The sequence below is a fragment of the Lepisma saccharinum genome, chromosome 27, assembly GCF_977018435.1.
Source record: "Lepisma saccharinum chromosome 27, izLepSacc3.1, whole genome shotgun sequence".
NCBI lineage: Eukaryota > Metazoa > Arthropoda > Insecta > Zygentoma > Lepismatidae > Lepisma > Lepisma saccharinum.
In genome coordinates, this window is record NC_139255.1 from 40,888,317 (window position 1) to 40,908,052 (window position 19,736).

The window sequence follows — 19,736 nt, forward strand, 5'->3', positions numbered from 1 at the left end:
TGGAATTCTTTCCACAACTCTAGGGCCTCCCCGATTGTGCAGTGGAAGCGTCGTCGCCTTGTAATCAAGGGGTCCTGGGTTCGATATCCACTGGAGGCACATAGTGGTTCGGATTCCACTTTAAACTGTAGGCCCAGTCCCAATTAGCCTTACTGTGCATAAAGTGGACTTAAAACATCAATTCAACCATTCTTTCCATAACTCACCTAGTCAATAGTCAGAGAATCTTTTCATCGTTTTCTACATTTGTCATAACTAGAAGCATGCATATTTCGTTTCTAACAAAAACACGAAATGAGAAATAACACATTGTAATATTAATTTTTCATGTTTCTGAAAGGTGTAAGATGCATTTTCCTACCCTGTTTTGTTACGAAATGATGCGAAATGAACTGTAAAATGCAAAATAGACTCTTAAGCATGAAATTTACCGTTTATATACAGATGTGACACTTTCTGAAGTCTGAAGTATCCTGAGAGTTATCAATTCACGGAAAATTGATTAATTCTGCTGTAAATGCACTCCCGAACGAAATAAAACAACTGAACTACAAACACTTTCATAGGGCAGTATATGATTCACTGATTGATGATCAGAAGCAAAGTAAGACCACATATGATTAAAAACTGTTTCCTGTGAATTATTGAAAAAAAACTGGACCGAAACTAAGTAATAATACATGTATATTATTATCTTTTCATTTATTGGCACACACGCACTGTATATATTTTGTCATCTCTTTTCTTTTTGTGATTTTCTTTGTGTAGTAGTAGTTTTTTTTTATAGTTTCTTTTATGTTATTTTACTTATGTAGTGTCTTATAATCTTCATGTATAATAATGTACCTAAAGTGAGAATCATAGAACTTCAGACCTTCTGTAAACAAAAGCACGTGTACCCTAACAGTGTTGCAGACTTATGAAAAAATAATAATCCACATAGCCTACAAGGTGTAAAAACATTTCCATTTGTCAACAGATATGGAATAAGCAGTGTATCACTGATGACCTGTTGAAAGTTATTGAATGTATGTAAAAAAAAAAAAATAATAATAAAAAAAAATGTACATCTTGCCTGGCGGCCGACTTTCAGACTCATCGCCGAAGTTCCCTGGCTCGAATCCCGGCATGGGTGTTAATTGTAAGTGTCCCTTCATCAATTTCATCTGACGATCACTCATTCTCATCGTCGGGATTAGCCAAAAGTGGAAGAAAAGCAATGCTAAATTTAAAAAGAATCAAATACAAAATTGACATCTTATCCCCCAGGAGTAAGACGGTTCCGTACCAAAGGATTAATTTTCTCTCATATTTTACTAAAAAAACCTTGCTAGAAGAATGTGACACATTGAGATAAATGACGTTTTGAAACCGGGGTTTCTTCATTAAATTTATTTGATGTTTGAAAGTGTTATGATTTATTATTATAGATAATGAAAGTAAGCTAATACATATGATTTGATTGACTAAATTAATAATTATTAATTAGATAAAATAATGAAACTAACCAATTTGATTTGATTGATTTGCTTTATTTTACTTCCCCTCTTGTGGCTCTTATGGCTAATTTGCGAAGATGGGGATGAATGATGATGATATGATGAAATTGATTAATGGACATTCACAAACATTCATGCCCAGGCCACGATTCGAATCCGGGACCCCTGGCGTCGTAGCCCGATGTGCTAACCACTCCGTCACGGGGACTGCTAACTAATTTGGAATTCAAATATCACCTATCCCTCATCATCTCGTAACTAATGACAAATGTGCGTGTCACAGCGTGGTCGATCTACACCTCAATGCCACACATTCCAGTATCCTCCAGAGTGTACTTCAACATATCTAAAGTTACTTCATCCAAAAACACACTCGTATGTCCTTTTCATCCCGTTCAAAAATGCTGGATTATGCAGAAAGACACCAAGGGAAACTGAAACGGCTACTTAGAGAAGCATAAAAGTGGGGAAAGAAGACTGTAGAATACAGAAATATTTTGAGGCAGTCACATTTTATTGTATGCTACATATAAAATAAAATGCATATTTGCGGGTGAATTTTTAAATATTGTCACATTTTTCTTCTCTCTTGTTGAGAGGTGTTCATTTTAAATCAACCTCCCTCACCCTACGGCCTGCCCTCCTTCACCCGCAAAAGTATTCCGGAGTGTGAGGATTGCACCATCCGGATGGTGAACACCTCTGAATTATAGATAGACTCCTGCGTCCCACCTCCTCCCCCATCCCGGAGGATCGTCACTGACAACGTGAAATCGCACTATCATATGCCGACATTCGACATACCACTTCCGTTTTCTGTACTTGACTTAGTGAGAAGCATTGAGGTTGGCAACAGCCTAATAACGGATTTCTTCCGCATCATGTAGTCCGTTCTATGAAAGTACGCTAATGGAAGAGAACCGTGTAAATTACATTGGATTATACATTTTAAAATATATTTTCATTAACGGTTTCGATTTTTAATAATAATACGTGATTATTGTATAAATTACAATCGATCACGTGAACAGCAAGAAAATAGCGCCAGTTTCGAACATGGCGACTTCCATGCGTGCAGGAAGGTCTCCCGTGTTTTCAGAGTAGTCTTTCGGAAATACAGCCTTTTGAAAAGTGGCAAGAAGCAGGTTGTTCTTAACGTTTATGTGACGTTGTGTCGGGGCTATCCTGAGAAAGCAGTGAAGTTGGTGTCCAAGTGTAATTGTGTGTCTGCATCTTTGTGTTTTCGGTGCGGTGAAAGAAAGGAAAACGACCGGTCAAGTTGTGAGTCCCGCGAAAAAAAAAACACGTTGTTGCTCGTATAAACAAGTACACCGATTTTGAGATAAGCGCAATACAACGCGAGGTGTTTTCATATTCTTTCAATCAAACAGCCGTCCTGTGCACTGTGGGGAAGATGTTGATAGTGATGATTGATGACGATCTTCCCAATTTTAGCAGTCGGCGTTAAATCGCCTCTTGTGCCACGTTGAGTTCCTTTTTGGGAAGCAAATTTGACAGACCGTACTCTGACAGGATGATGTCTAGCGCTGAAAATGCCTCAAGTTCAAAAAGGAACTGCTGAATCAAGGTAAGAAAATACATTACTTGCATGAGACGTGCGTAAATAATGCGCTTATTATCGCCTTCTTGTGCACGAGAAACCGAGAGAAAGATAAACAATCTCTTTTTATTCCCCGGCTTATCTTTGTTTAGCTTCTGCTAAAACTGGCGGTATATTTGTTGCACAAAGGAGAAAACAATACTCTACATGTCAACAATGTTGGGCAATAAAGGCTTGAATTTACTGAAACGAATCTCTCTCTCTTGTATAACTTTGGCGCTGTCATACTGAGAGAGGAGGGGGGAAGGGAGGATCTGTTAACCCAGTGTCAGATAAATGGGACTTTTGGCGTAGAAAAATATGTTCATTCTTGAACAAGAACACGTATTTAATCACTTGAAGAAAATGTATTATACTTCAATGTGTAGATTATCAGTTAAAATAAGAATACGTTTTTCCATGTTACGTAAAATTAAAGGTTACGAGTGAGCAGCATATGATAGCTGGCGCGGAGTGATACGTTACTCGAAGTGATACGGTTGTTTACAGAGGTTCGGAAGGTTCGTGATTCTTACTTTAGGTACTTTGCTACATTTTTCTTTGTCGGGTTAGGTGGTAGATCAGCATTTGCTGAACCTCGCCCAAGAATAAAGACCATTGAATTGAATTGAATTGAAATAATTGAGAAGCAAAAATGGACCCCTTTATACAGGAATAAACTTAATATCCTGGTAATAATTTAATGTGCTATTTGAAGGGATATGTTTATTTTGTGTAGTAAGTGCAGTTTTTAAATTAAATTTGGGATTATATTCACATTTTTAAAACCAAAATGTCATTTTACATACCGCTTTTTCACCACTATAACAGCAAAATTTTATTTTATTTACCACTGTTGAACCTGAAATTGACTCAGTTTTTGTACCGAAATTTTTCTTTTTTATTTACCAAAAATATGTGCCTCTAGTCATAACAGACCTAAAAGTTAGAAAAAGGCATTAAATAAGCAAAAAAATAAACCAACTATAGGATAATAATGAAAGTTATACTGATAAAAATAATAACAATTTAGGTTAACTCAAGGATATCCATATTCCACAGTCAGAGAAGACAACAAAATAATCACCTTGGTTGTTTCCCCCAATAATTGAAATAACGAGTAGAATAGATTATCTTCCATGTACCCACCAAACCAATATTTTTAGATATAATTTAAACTTGTTCAGAATATTGATAAATGGTATATAAGCTCGTACAACCCAGACTGGATAAGTAATGAGCAGTATTAGTGTTCAAAAATTTGAGCCTATACTTTCTGATATTGGCCAATATTTATACATTAATATATGTATCGGCCTAGCCCTAATTAATATGTACTATCAAAATTTCACACTTTGTATTTCTAAATATAATTTCCTTTTAGTGCCAATGTCCACCTGAATGGACGGGGGAGAGATGTGAAACTCCTGTTCATTTGTGCGAAAACCGATGCTTGAATGGTGGAACCTGCTACACTCCACGGCCTGGTGTTGCCCAATGTAATTGCCCACCAGGATTTACAGGTAATTTTTATTTTTATTCCCTACTAGAATATAAATATGAAATTAATTTATCAGAATATACAAATGAGAACCATGATATAATAGTATACAAGCATACAGGTTTTGAATGTCCTGGGTAAACACAATGTTGCTGTTTAAGTTATGTTTAGTACTAAATTTTATGCATGATTGTATATTATAATTAGTGATGTGATAAAACAGGATATTTACAAATTCCAATGTACTCCGATAATTTTTTTGAATGGATTCTGATGCTGGTATTTAATAGATTGTGGTACACATGATTATATTACATAAATGTAATGCAATATTCAGCTTCTTAAAAGTAAAAATTCTGTAAAAAATTGGTTTATGTATAAGGTGCATAAAAAAAGGGACAGATTGATTACATCAAACATCAAAAGAAGTGTAACAACACTGTATAAGTTGTTACAAACACACATCCACTTCATTTTTCAACATATTTTCCAAGCACTTTTGATACCATGGAACAAGCTTTTTTATTCCCTCTGCATAGCAGTTCATCACCTGGACATTCAGCCAATTAAACACTGCCATTTTCAACACCTTGGTTTTGAGGTGCAAGAAAACATGATAGTCACTAGATAAAAGTCTATATATGGAGGGTGATCAAAAAGTTCCCATCCAAACCTCTGAATCATCTAGGGAGTGAGCGCAGCAATCTATGTTTTCAGTTTTGTATGGCACATCTTAGTTGTGACACTGTTTCACAGTATGCCTGCGATGTGATTGATTTCCCTGGCTCCATGAAATCTACCAAAAGCACACCTCGTTGGTCCCAGAATCCATTTGCCATGACTTTTTGTGCAGTGGTAGGTGTGACACACGACACGATTGCCATGCTTTTCCATCACTCAATACAATGGGACCATACAAAAAAAGTAAAAGTAAAGTGTTCCCCTGTGCATAGCACCATGCCATGAAGGCGTATAGGGGGTGTGGGACCATACACTTCACACAATTCTTGGTGAATTTCAGCAGCATTATGACCTTTAGCATTAAGAAATTGAGTCGTAGACCATACTTCTCTACAGGCGGGATTGAGTAATTGCGCAGTTATTTTAACCTATCTAAATCGCAGGATAACCAACAGCTGGCCAGTAAAAATACAGTTGCTGGGTTGCCAATGGAGCAGTTGATGTTACTTCACAGATGCGATCCGATCACTGTTGCCAGTCTCACACTGTAAATCTGCCTTTTTTTTAATGTGCCTTGTACTGTTTTTATTTTACCATGCTTTTCTGCTTTTTCAAGCTAATTGTGACGATGAAACATTATTATTTGAAATTAAGGGACACACAACTATGATCAGACAGAAAAGAAATATGTATTGCATGTCACGTGAATACTGCTATCAGCTTAACCATTGTGAGTATACTTCAGTGTTATGGCTTTGTATATCTCGATTTTTTTTTTCAGGTCAAACATGTGAAAATTGTGTTAATTTCATGTGTGTAAATGGAGGCACTTGTGAGAAGAAAAATGGCAGAGCTGAGTGTAACTGTCCACCTGGCTACAAAGGAAGCCAGTGTGAAAAATCTATGTGTGATAATTACTGCGTTCAGGTAAATGAAGATTTGTACTTTGTATTATTCATCTGTTTTCTATCAAGTGTATATCTTAGCAGCATTAGATATCACCTCTTCTCCATGTTTCTATTGTCATCGTGTGTGTGTGTAAAAGTTGAAATTGTTAGAATTTAAGGTGTCATAGCTCATTTTACAGTGTATTATGTTAGGAGAATATCTTATGCAGGGTGTCCGAAAAGTCATGTAATAGAGACTGAATGTATGTAACTTTTGTACAAAAAGCATATTAAGTTTGTCTGTGTGGATATTTTTTTAAACATTAAACAAGAAAAGATTCTCTACATGAACATTGAATGTGGGCAAAAGTTATGAAGGTGTAAAAAAGTGTTTGAAGTAAAAAGATACATGGATAAGAGACAGCTACTTTCAATAATTTTCGATATGTATGGATATTTATAGAATTGAAAAAAATAATGTTAAATTCTGCATTTTATGCATTGCAGATGATTTGTGGGGTTAATTATGACATATTCCTAAAAACGTGTGTTTTTTTAATTACAAAATGTACTGGCAACATTGTTCATGTCAGAGGGCAGTACCAGGTGTGCCTGACATCTGGCTATTGTACTTAATCAATGCCCAGATGAAATAAGAGTTGAAATTTATTGTAAACAAAGACTAACTTACCTAACTTGTCTTTTTATACAAAAGTTATGTACGTTTAGTCTCAGTTTTGTGACTTTTTGGACACCTTGTATATATTTGACATTTCTCCCCTTTCCAGATCCATTATTAAGACTTTACTGTACTTCAGGCATTGGCTTTTTTATTATTTAAATAGAGTTTTTGTACAGCAGTTATGATGTAGTAGAAACTACTATGATGAACTACTGGTATAAAATTTATTGATATTGATAACATATTTCTCCAATAGATATTAATTAAAAAAATATTCCATGAATATTCTGAATGGCTGATTCATCTGCTTAATACTTAGAATCAGGTGACTGCGATGTGTTTTGCTTTACAAGATGAAATTACAAATCCGGAAAATTACTTTACAAGAATCATTACTTACAAGTATGGATAGATCTATGTATGGGTGATGGATGGATCTTAAAAACAAGAAGCTTACATTTCAGTTAATATTCTAATATCTTTCGGCAGGGAAAGAATTTCTAGAATTTTGTTAAATATTGTACATAACTGGTTACTCTAATTTGTGAAAATTTTAAACTTGACCATCTCTTTATTCTTTGAAGGGTACATGTACTGTGAGCGCAAACGAACCGAAGTGCATCTGTGCTCCAGGATTTTCTGGAAAGAAGTGTGAACGTGATATGTGCACAGCGCATTGCCTTAATGGAGGTAGGTGCAAATCATAGATTCATCAATTCTTTGGCCACATGCGCAATATCAGTGTTTCATATCCCTGTATATAGGTGACTTGTAATATGCATGACCTTTCTAAATAATGACAATTTCTAGCACATAGGAAATTATTAACTACTAATTTGCTAATAACAAAGTGGCTTAAACACATGTGATATAAATCTGATTAAGTTAGAATAATTGCTGTAAAGCTCATGTGTATAACGTGCAACAAAGCTCTAATTTGATTTTTTTTTTCAGGCACATGCCAGAACTCTGGGAAGAAGCCATATTGCAACTGTCCTCCTCAGTATGCTGGGCGACGCTGTGAGATTGATTTGTGTGAATGCCGTGATTGCAAGCTGAAGGACCCATCATGTAAATGTCCTGCAAATGTTACTGTTCCTGCAGAACTTTGTAAAAACAATTCCGTGACAAAGTGTTGGTCAGATTACTGTAAGAATGGTGGTACCTGTGTCATGTTAGGTGATGATCCAGTGTGCAGGTTGGTATTCAGATGTTCAGTGATTGTGTTATTTGTCAGCAATGTGATGTATGTGAAAAATTTCTGCTTTTATGCAAGTGTGAGAAAACTCCCTCCTTTCAGTTCAAATTTACATGATGTGACCTTTACTGTTTTAATGGCAAGGAATGCCACAATATACAGGGTGTCATTTTAATAGCGCCCACGGACCACAGATGCATATAGAGGACATCAAAACAAACAACTTTTCTCAGTAACATTTCTCTCGTTGGTGCGTAGTTTCGGCGCTACAGTCGTTCAAAAAAGCCAGTTTTGCCGCCTGAATGCTGGCAACCACACACAACATTTGATTGCATTTGTGACGTCATATCCCGTCGTGAAGAGATGCGTTCCAGGGTTACCAGGAGCACACATATTCTATGAAAAATGACATAGCTACAATCAGCCACATTATGTACCATAAAACAAAATGAGAAAACACGTTCTGTAACCTAACAGAAAGTAGACAAACAATACGAAAAATGTTAAAGAAAATATAATTCAAGTGGAAGTGGTCAAATTGAATTTTGTCTCAGCTTACATGTCAAATATTTGCAAATCTAGTTAGCAAGTTGGAATCTACAATTTAGTCTATCCACTTCGTCCTTCTGATACTAGTTGTCTGTGACACACTGAACAGATGACAAAATAGAAATGAAAGAACTCAAAATTCCAAAGGTAAGCAACACATAATATAACGTATATTCAGGGCATTATGAGGCAAGTGGCAAAATTGGTTGAAAAGACAGGGATATAAGTAGTAGTAATACAAGCTTAATAGAGTTTGGAATACCTAAGAAGCTTGTTAGTATGATAAAAATATGCACCAGTGAAACAGAAAGTAAAATTCGTGTGGGTATTAATATGTCTGACAAATTTATAATTCATGATGGGTTAAAACAAGGAGATGCATTATCTCCATTGCTCTTTAATTTTGCCTTAGAATATGCTGTAAGGAAGGTAAAAGAAACTAAAGAAGGACTAAAATTAAATGGTGTGACTCAGTTGTTAGCATATGCAGATGATGTAGACTTACTGGGGGATGATGTGAATACAATTAAGAATAATGCTAAAATATTTTTCAAAACTGCTAAAGAGATAGGTTTGGAAGTTAACAAAGAGAAAACTAAATATATGCTTACAGGCCGAAACCAAGTGTTAGGTAATAATCAAAATCTAATTATTGATAACAACTCGTTCGAACCAGTTTCCAAATTCAAATACTTAGGAGTAATATTAACAAATGAAAATTATATTAAAGAGGAAATAAAAAGTAGGCTTAATTCAGGAAATGCATGTTACTTCTCTCTTCATAAACTTTTGTCTTCTCGTTTAATATCTAAGAAACTAAAAGTTAAAATATACAAAACAGTAATTTTGCCTGTAGTATTATATGGATGTGAAACTTGGTCCCTTACATTGAAAGAGGAACATAAATTGAGAGTATTTGAAAATAAGATCCTTAGGAAAATATTTGGACCTAAAAGGGATGAGGAGACAGGTGAGTGGAGAAGGTTACATAATTTAGAACTACATAATTTGTATTCATGTCCAGATGTTATTAGAATAATTAAATCAAGAAGACTTAGGTGGGCAGGCCATGTGGCACGAATGGGAGAGGAAAGAGGAGTTTACAGGATTCTTGTTGGGAAACCTGATGGTAAGAGACCTGTAGGAAGGCCAAGACGAAGATGGAGGGACAACGTTGAGATGGACCTAAGGGAAATCGGTAGGCATGGAAAAGAGTATATAGAACTTGCTCAAGATAGGGAAAGATGGAAGGCCTGTGTTGCTGCAGCCATGAACCTTCGGGTTTAAGAAGGCTAGGGAGTTAGTTAGTTAGTTAGTAATACAAGCTCTCCGACGACTGTGTTTATATATGTACCGGATACACATGTAATAACTAGTTTGCAACTCCGAACAGGGCAGTATATTCGTTACTGATTCATCATTAGATTGCTACTGTGGTTGTACGTGTTTTAGCCATAATGTAACAACGTGAACCTTGGATACTTCCGTTATCAGCACAAAAGTACCACAAGGCATCTGGACACAAACCTGTAGATATCAAATTTTCAACTAATTAGATTTGCAAATATTTGACATGTAGTTGGGCGTAAACAGCCACATGTAAGCTGTATGTCCAATAAAATTTATTGTTGTTGATATTTGACATGTAGGGTGAGACAAAATCCGATATTGACACTTCATTGTGTATACGCTTTTTTACCATTTCTCTTATCGTTGGTTCACTTCCCCCTTCCCCTGAGATGACTGCTCATCATCTAGCTGGTGCGCTATGATGTTCGGTCTACTGGACGCGTTTCTCGCTTCATTTTTCAGCTAATAATATGGTTGGTAGTTTGTCATTTTCACAAAATTTGTGTGTTCCTTGCAACCCTGCCGTGCGCAGTTTCGCCTCAGGAAATTACGTCACAGATACGATCAAATGTTGTGTTGGGTTGCCAGCATCCAGGCAGCAAAACGGTCTTTTTTGAACGGCTGTAGCGTCAAATCGACACACCAATGAGAAAAATGTTACGGACAAAAGTTGTTTGTTTTCATGTCCTCTATACGAATCTGTGGTCCGTGGGCGCCATTAAAATGACACCCTGTATATTGTAGCTATACATGTCTTGGGGTGCATTTAAATAGTATGGTTATTTAATTGGTGTGCATTTAAATAGTATCAGAGGGATGCAATGATTTGCATTTTTTTGCTGATATCAATAAAGTATCAATTAGGGCTGAGTGGATAACACTGAACCAATAGCTATATACTGATATTATACTTAATTCCTACTAAATGCTTGAAAATTGTAACAAAAGTGTTTCAAATTATTAATAATAGTGGTTGAGTAATGCACTCCAATTATAAGAATAAATTTACCACAGTTTTGCTTTAAAATATTTAAATGAAATTGTAGCATTTTGCTCTGATAGGAAGAGTGAATGTATAATGCAGAAAAATGTAAATTCAGAAAACTTAAAATCAAGGTTCCACTATTTTTCATGGTCATACACCTATTTAAGTAAAGTATCTAATCAGATGAACGTGATAGGCTTTGCTTTTGAAAAATAAACTACATATTTAGACATTTACTTTACTCATACATGGTACATGAAGCATACCGTTATACATGCCAAAGATCTTGTAAATAAGCAAGAGATGGTGGTGATTTTTTTGATCGATTGAATGCTGGAAGAACAATGAGTGGATACCCAACACAGTCTCTATATTGTCCATACTTGAGAGAATGTGATCAGCATCATGCTCTGGCTGCATTTGCCACCCATGTAATCATTGATTCCCACCTGAGATCACTCACTCCAGGCATTGAAGTGGAGTCTCCCATATGGTGGTCAACTGGACCAATGAAACTTTACTTTTAAGAGAGTAAAAATTTCCCATAGATGCATCTTTACAAAATTTAGCAGTAGTGTTAAAGGTCCAGGAATAGCAAAGAAAATCAGCAAGGACCATAAAGAACCGTTTATCTTAAGTAATTCAATTTGATCATGGTTTTTTACCACATCAATTTAAATAGTTCGGTATTGAAATGAAACAATATGCAACTTGAACCAAATTTAAATTATGTGACCAAAAAGGTTCTGGTCCTTTTATGGAGTTCAATAGATCCAATTAGAAATTAAAGGATCCTTGCCTTTAAACAACCCTGAAAATTAGTGTGTACAATGCCAAAAATTGTGAACCGATTTCTTTTGGCTTATTAACTATTTACTTTTGCAGGTGTCCGAATGAATGGATTGGTATGAAGTGTGATGTGCCAGTGGGAACAGATAATCCTTGCAGGATAAGCAGCTTCTGTAAGCACGGAGGCATCTGCACGGTGTCTCCAGAGGAGAATATTCCCGTATGCAAATGTTACCCTGAGTGGGCTGGTCCCCACTGCGAGGAGAGGTCTTCGTGTTTCAATTTCTGCTTCAACGGAGCCACCTGCGTCGAGTCTCTGGATCCAAAGTTGAAGCCCACGTGCATGTAAGTTAATTCCGCAAAGCCAGTGCAAACGTCCTGAGATATATATATAGTATTTTTATCACAGTTGGTTCTTACACCGGTTCATGTGAGTCAGTCGATATGACATAACTTAGTACTGGGATGACTCTAACAGACATACTGTATGATGATATTGTGTGTGTGTGTTTTGAAATTGCAGAATTTAGGGAGTTTGTAACTATACTGATGAGATCCCAACTGGCAGTTGACCTTGAGAGCTAATAATTTCTGCTAATTGTTCTTGACGAGCATATTCTCTGATGGGAGTGCAATCTCCGTTGTGAAGTAACGATAGCACAGGTAACATCTACCTGCCCTGTGCTAACGTTGCCTGGTGTAATTGTGCCTTTGCATCTTCGGTGTTTGTTGCAAAACAATAATCACTGGAGGTGACAGGACTGTGCATGCGATATGCTTCGATATGTGGGGTTTACGATAATTGCAGCCTCTTGTTCTATACACTCTTTGGGCTTAGTGTTTGACCATGACTACATTGATCACCTGTAGCTTGGTTGAGTGAGGCTAATGCTTCTCTCACCGTACCAGATCACTAGAGGCACATATTATTGGTAAATAAAAAAGCAAAAATTCGGTACAAAAACAGTCAATTTTGGGTTCAAAAGTGCTAAATAAAGTAAAATTTTGCTGTTATAGCGGTGAAAAAGTGGTGACATTTTGGTTTTAAAAATGTGAATATAAACCAAAATTTGATTTAAAAACTGCTCTAATTACACAAAATAAACATATCCCTTCTAATAGCACATTTATGTCCTTTCCAGAATATTAAGCTTATTCCCGTATAAAGGGTGCATTTTTGCTTCTCAAATATTTACAGCAGAATTAATCAATTTTCCGTGAATTGCATAACTCGCAGGATAATTGTGAATTAAAAAAGTGTCGCTTCGGTAAATAAACTCTAAATTTAGTCTTTTAATTGTCTAGTTCGCATTTTGCAGTTCATTTCACATCATTTCATAACAAAGCAGGGTAGGAAAATGCACCTCACATTTCAGAAACCTGAAAAATGAACATTACAATGTGTTATTTCACAGTTCATGTTTTAGTCAAAAACTAAATATGCATGCTTCTACGGATCACATATTTCTGATTATAATTAAAATAGAGTTTAAAAATTCAACTACTCATAATTGTATACACATAATACATGCACAGATACAGTGGAACCCCGATTTTATGTTCCCGAATTTTTACATTTTCCTGCATTTTAAGTTTTTCTGGCTTGGTCCCCCGAAAAACGTAAAATCGAGGTTCAACTGTAATTTAACATTTGGTTTGAGTCAGCATTCTACATATATATCTTATCTCTTTTCAAGTGAGAAGGCTACTTTTCAGCCTCAGACTTTTATTACATCAAAAGTTTTTTCTCCTTTTTTAAAAAAAATTGATAAGGGTTACTCACATACCTTAGGTACTGAAGACAAATTTTAACGTAAAAAAGGGGGGGACTCCCAGGTTCCAGTAAGGTTATGAAAGTCAACATAGCTTGATGTCCACAAGGAACTAATAATTCGGTAATGTTCTAATTTATTTTAGGCCAAAACTTCCCAAATTACAAACTTTTAATGTCGCAGTACATGAATTATCTTATTTATGAGTGAATATACATAATTATATTGGACAATGACAAATATGGTTGCCATGACATTTGTTTCTATATTGCAAGATTTTACCTAAAATATCAAATTTCAAACTATTTAACCCTAGAACACTACCGTACGTAAAATTTACGTATGCTTCGCGCTCAATTCCCTCCCCTACCTCCCACATCGCACCCACCTACCCCTCCACCTATGGTATTCCTCGAGCATTCTGTCAGGTGCGTGGCAGCACTGTGGTAAGGAGGGCGGAAGCATTGAACGTCTTTAGTTTGTGTGTTATGTGAGACTCTGTACATCAATAATACGTAGGGATAGTAACAGAAGAAAAATCTTGCACGTAATTTTCACGTGCATGTAGTAATAACGCCATTTGTATTCACGTAAGATTTGCGTGAATTTTTCTATAATATCTCATTTTTCTATAATATGATCAACATCGCAGCGATCAATGGATACATTATTCACACTCACAACTTCTACAACAATCAGGGCAACTCAGAAAAGAGATCATTCTCACGAATTCCGTTCATGCTTCACCTCCATGAGAACTTGACCAAGATCTGGCAGGAGCAAAGGCTAATAAATTCGGGAGTGTCACAGGAGTTAAGAAAGTTAATTTTGAAGGTACTGGGGAAGGAAGAGACAAGTACAGTAGCAGCCATGTCACAAGGGAACCGAAAGTATTGCAGTTTCTGCAACTACAAGAAAAGGAGGATGACAACTACGTACTGCTCCTGTGGGAAGCCAATTTGTGGAACACTACCGTATGTAAAGTTTACGTATGCTTTGCGCTCAAATCCCTCCCCTACCTCCCACCTTGCACCCACTCACCCCTCTTCCTAGCAGTGCCTCAAGTTGTCAGACATAAGGCAGCACTGTGGTAAGGAGGGTGCAAGCGCTGATCGTCTTGATTTCGTTTGTTATGTTGTGCACTGTACGTCAATTTTACGTAGCTGTGTAAAACAATGTAAAACGAGAAGTATCTTCCACGTAATTTTGACATTTGTAAATTTGATTTGGATACTTAGATTTTGAAAACAAAAGTTTAGAAGCATGCACTATTTTCTTGTAAGACTTTAAAATTACATTTGTTCCTTATTTACAGCGTTATGAATATTATTATTGTTTGCTTTTCATTGTTCGAACTTTTCGCCTTCATTCTTAATGTACGAACGGGCTTGTCAAGCAAGACCTTCTCTTAAAATATTCTATGTTTAATAAAACCATGCTTATACATTTTAAAATGAAGAATAACATTCCAATATAAGGAAAAATAAACAAAATAATGTTCACAATGAATATAAATTTGTTTTCATGATGTAGAGGTTGTTTTAAAAATAGAGTTCTTCATGTACGTAAAATTTACATAGCGGTAGTTATACTGTAATATTGGAACATGGTAGTGTTCTAGGGTTAAAGACCATTCATATTGTTTTGGTAAAAAAAAATGAATAAATATTAAATAAGTGCAAAAGATTTTATTGGAAATTGTATGTTTCTTGTAAATGAAGTAAGATACATATATTCAGGTCTGCTCATAACAATTCCACAGAATATAAAAAGTCAGCTGTTATAGGAATGTTGGCCATGATACATGAAATTGTAATGTTCTTATATCTATTGATATATTAGTTGATTGTGTTACAAATTATGAAATGTAAGTTCATTGCTTATGTTCAGTTTCAATTTTGCTGCTTTTCACAAATTGTTTAAATCTTCATCTTTGTTTAAAAACATTTCAACATCAGTAATTTTATTATGTGCATGTTAGTGGAGAACTGTGAGGAACTGGTAACATTGAGAACTGACTTCATGATGGAGAGGTGTAACAGGATGTAGATATTTTGTAAGCTCCTTATTTTACTTCAAACTGAAGAATTATTGTAGAAAAATTTTGTCTTCACTACTAAAATACATTTTTATATCAAGAAGTTTTTATGATATCAGATCAAGCATGATGATGTCCTATAGTTGTCAATTTCTTCATTTTTATGAACTCTATTAGTGGTGATGCAATTGAAGCAAAAAATCGCCATTTTGAATTTCATGCAGCTAAGAATTATCCATAAGCATCCACTTGGACAGGTGATGTTCAATACTTTAAAATGCGAGATTTGTGTTAATTAGTAACCCATCTGTAATGTGATAAATGTATTTATCCCAATTAAATTTGTTAATAGTGGATAAATCAACTTTGAATATTTGGAGGTCTAACTCATTTTTATACAAAGAGGAACCATGTCTTTTCTGTAAAGAATATTCATCTTATTGAACATTTGAGACTGGAAACTTGAAAAATGAAACCAGTTGTTCTTGGTAGAGAGGTTTAAATTGAGAATATCTTTATTAGTTAAGATTTGCTAAACAACAAATGTAAATAAAACATTTTCTTCAGAATTTGTCAGTGAACTTGCAAACTTGACTGAGAGTATACAAACACAATATTTTTTTGAAAATAGTTCCTACACTGTTTAAATGTATGTTCACATACAGTAGATTTAGCAATGGGTATTCTTTTGTCAACCCTCTTTTGCTACTTATTGTTGGTTGGTTATAAATATGTAGAAAGGTAAAGTACACATTCACCTATTGGACAAATCAGATGTCTCCTAACTATTGAGTGTCATACTAAGGTAAGCAGAGTATAAAGTATTATCAAAGTTTCCAGCATATTTTCCATACCCGGACAATAAAATATTATCATTACCAGCACTCCTCTAATCAATTGTTAGGAAGGCAAATACATTTATTTTATTGTGCAGTTACCTGCTTCTGCAACCATTTGTGTTCTTTATTTGAATCTCGCTGACAAGTAAATAATGTTTTTGGCTTCTTTCAGATGTACGGATGGTTACGTGGGTCTGCGATGCCAAACACAGCAGAAGGACATTCCCATCTCCTCGACCGTGCAGGAGGAGAGCAACGCCGCACTCATCACGTGGATTGTGGTTGTCGTAATCCTCATACTTTTCCTGCTGGCTGCCCTCATAGTGGGCATTTATATCATTCGAAAGAGGAGAAGGTGGGTTTCAAGTTTTTAAGGCAATTATAGAAAGCATGATGCACCTGAAAAATTCTTCTGGCAGTGTTTGCCATACAGTAGAAAAAAAAAATCGGACACACAAAATTTGTATGTTTGGTAGAACTACTAAATATAATCCAAATGTCAAAAATGTACTTGGAAAAAAAAAATGCTATCCTTTCATATTTAAACATTTTTGTTTGGAGGTTTTACCATAATTTCTCCTTAGAACATTTTATTTTTTGTGTACACTTGATATAATTAAACTGTTACTTTTATAATTTTGAAAACATTGGGAGTGAAAAATAACAAGTACACAACTTGAAGGAAAAACTTGCATTTTTCAGGTTCCCACTGATCTGGAAAAGTCAGAAAATCAACTTAGGAGTGAAAAAGGCATGGGAAAGTCCAGGAATTTTGTGAAAAATGCTCAAAAACTTGGACATTTAATGCTTCTTCTTTTGCTTAATAGAATTGGAAACTGAAAACACATTTCACCTTTTTTTCAACTGTTTTTTTTTAAATACAATGTTATATTTTTCATTATTGATTTTCAAGTTTGTTGAATAAACTTGATTCATCTGATTAATATGCACAGTTGAAAACATGACTTATTTATTATTGGTATGCTAAATAATTATCAGACAGTCTGGAAAAGCCAGAGAAATTAGTTTTGAAAGAAAATGAGAGTGGGAACCCTGATTTTTGCAAATTTAATTATGAATAGGTCCATTTCTGTTTTACGCCAGATTTCAAGTTGATTGAAACCAAACTGATATCACTCTTAAGATCATACCTGTATTGTATCAAAATAATATTAAAACAAATTATTTGTTGAAATATTTTGTGAAGATCAACAATTTTTTTTCTTTTCAGTGGGAAGCCCTTCATGCATGTCCGCATGCAAGACAATGTGGAGATCAGCAATCCAATGTATTTAAGGGAAGATGTGGATGAAGAAGCAGACACTTTGGAACCCAATTTCACTTTGGATTCAGATAAGGTTTGCACTCTTGTTCGTGTAATTTCATTCCTTCAATGGAGCACAATTTTACACAATGTTTGCACTAATCATTCTCAAGTTGAATGCCAAAGTTGATTTGCTTTTATCATGGAACATGTCCAATTATAGAGTATGTTTCATATAAAAAAAAAATACAAGGAACTAAATGGTTTTTATCATTACTGCTGAGTCGATACCATTACTAATGAAACCAATGCTTGAACATAGTAACAATTAACGTTATTCAGTGTATTTATTAATATTAATTGTGGCTGAGCATATACTTTTCTGCCATTTTAATCTTTCACAAGGTCCTCAAAAATAATGCGCAACACTTTCACGAAGTTAATTACCCTGGAAATTATGCAAAATTCAAACTTCCTTTTAATTTGCACCAATTTTCCATGAAAAGTTGGATTTTGTGATTGCGTAACATGTATTTTAATACTCTAAAACATTCAAGAATTACATCAAAGCAAAATTCTTGTTAAATTGATGCATATAATTGAAGCAGAATACTTACATGTTAATATTGAACAACTTTTAATTGAGTGGCTCAGAGTAAAACTTGATAACTCTGTCCAAAATTCAGATAACATTGAATACAATTGTTGCACAGTCTAACATGTATTTTAATACTCTAAAACATTCAAGAATTACATCAAAGCAAAATTCTTGTTAAATTGATGCATATAATTGAAGCAGAATACTTACATGTTAATATTGAACAACTTTTAATTGAGTGGCTCAGAGTAAAACTTGATAACTCGGTCCAAAATTCAGTTAACATTGAATACAATTGTTGCACAGTCTAAAGTTGCTGTGTAATAATGAATAAAGTTCCTTCAGTAGCCACTGATAGCTAGAAACACACTGGAACATCTGGATAACTTATAAGTAGATCTTGGATTTTAACCTATTTTTTCCTTTGCAGGTGTGTAAGAAATAATAAGTTATGTCAGCATTTCGTTAAAAAATGCAACAACTGATGAAGTTTTATTGTGCCTAAAATAACCTATTTTAGGTTTATGCACCTAAATCAAGCCTTTTTAGGTTTTTATATATTTTTAAAGGTTTTACAGGATTTTTGTGTCACACAGAGGCATTTGCTTTGTTTGATCACGAGAAAATTCAATGACGAACGTGTTTGAAACATACTCTCTGTTGATTTCCTTTCCTCCAAGCACATCGTGATTTTTCAAAGCTCTAAACAAATCAAAATGTCTGGTGCCCCTGTTACCTGTACAGTCCAAAATGCAAACTTCTGATCTGTGTGGTCTTGCTCACTTTCTCGTCACTTCGGTACTTTGTGGCATTCACGCCTTGCAAACTAACATTTCAGCATTGAAGTTTGCACCACTGACTGTTTTTGTTGAAATATTGTTTTCATCATATAACAACATGATCCTCGCAGAAAAATTGCTGAATTTGACTGTGGATAGCATGAAAAAAGATTTTTGCCTAACTATACGGCGAAGAGTGGATTTTAATAGCAAATTTCCAATGGTAAGTTCAGCCATTGCTGTAGGGTTAGGCAACACACACGTTATGCAAGATAGTGTGTGTATTTCAAGATATAGGTGTCCCATTTTCATTGCCGGTGACTATACCTAATCAGCATTTTTCAGGAATTTTAATCTATTTTAAAGTTTTTTTTGAACCTACTTCATGATTTTTCGAGCCTCACTTAAGTTTTTTAGGATTTTTAGAACCTGTTTTAGCTACTCATAAGCCACAACATAATGGAAGAACTTTCACTTGCATTTTTCTTGGTTTCATACTTTTGTGGGTTATCTAGTTTTACTCCCAAGTTGCTCAATTATTACAATTTTGAAGTATCAGTATGAGTATCTGTTCAAAGTGGTATTGGTTCAGCCATAGTTTCCATTGGAATATTGAAATAGTTATCATTTAATCAAAATTAATTGTTTTTGCATAATAATTTTCCAAACATTAATGCAAATTATGCATTTTGCACAATTTCCAGGGTAGTTGAACTACGCAAAAG

The 19,736-nt window shown here is 35.0% G+C and overlaps 1 protein-coding gene across 4 annotated transcripts in view; it reads left to right on the forward strand.

Annotated features, from left to right (window-relative positions):
- LRP1 (LDL receptor protein 1) overlaps window positions 1-19,736 on the forward strand; it is a 330,684-nt gene that overhangs the window by 308,178 nt on the left and 2,770 nt on the right. For all 4 annotated transcript variants that reach the window (XM_083113424.1, XM_083113423.1, XM_083113425.1 and 1 more), the window contains 7 exons: window positions 4,484-4,622; window positions 6,063-6,208; window positions 7,435-7,540; window positions 7,805-8,048; window positions 11,818-12,066; window positions 16,543-16,725; window positions 17,602-17,728. In XM_083113424.1, the coding sequence (XP_082969550.1) occupies window positions 4,484-4,622; window positions 6,063-6,208; window positions 7,435-7,540; window positions 7,805-8,048; window positions 11,818-12,066; window positions 16,543-16,725; window positions 17,602-17,728 (1,194 nt within the window). The remainder of the gene's footprint in view (window positions 1-4,483; window positions 4,623-6,062; window positions 6,209-7,434; window positions 7,541-7,804; window positions 8,049-11,817; window positions 12,067-16,542; window positions 16,726-17,601; window positions 17,729-19,736) is intronic.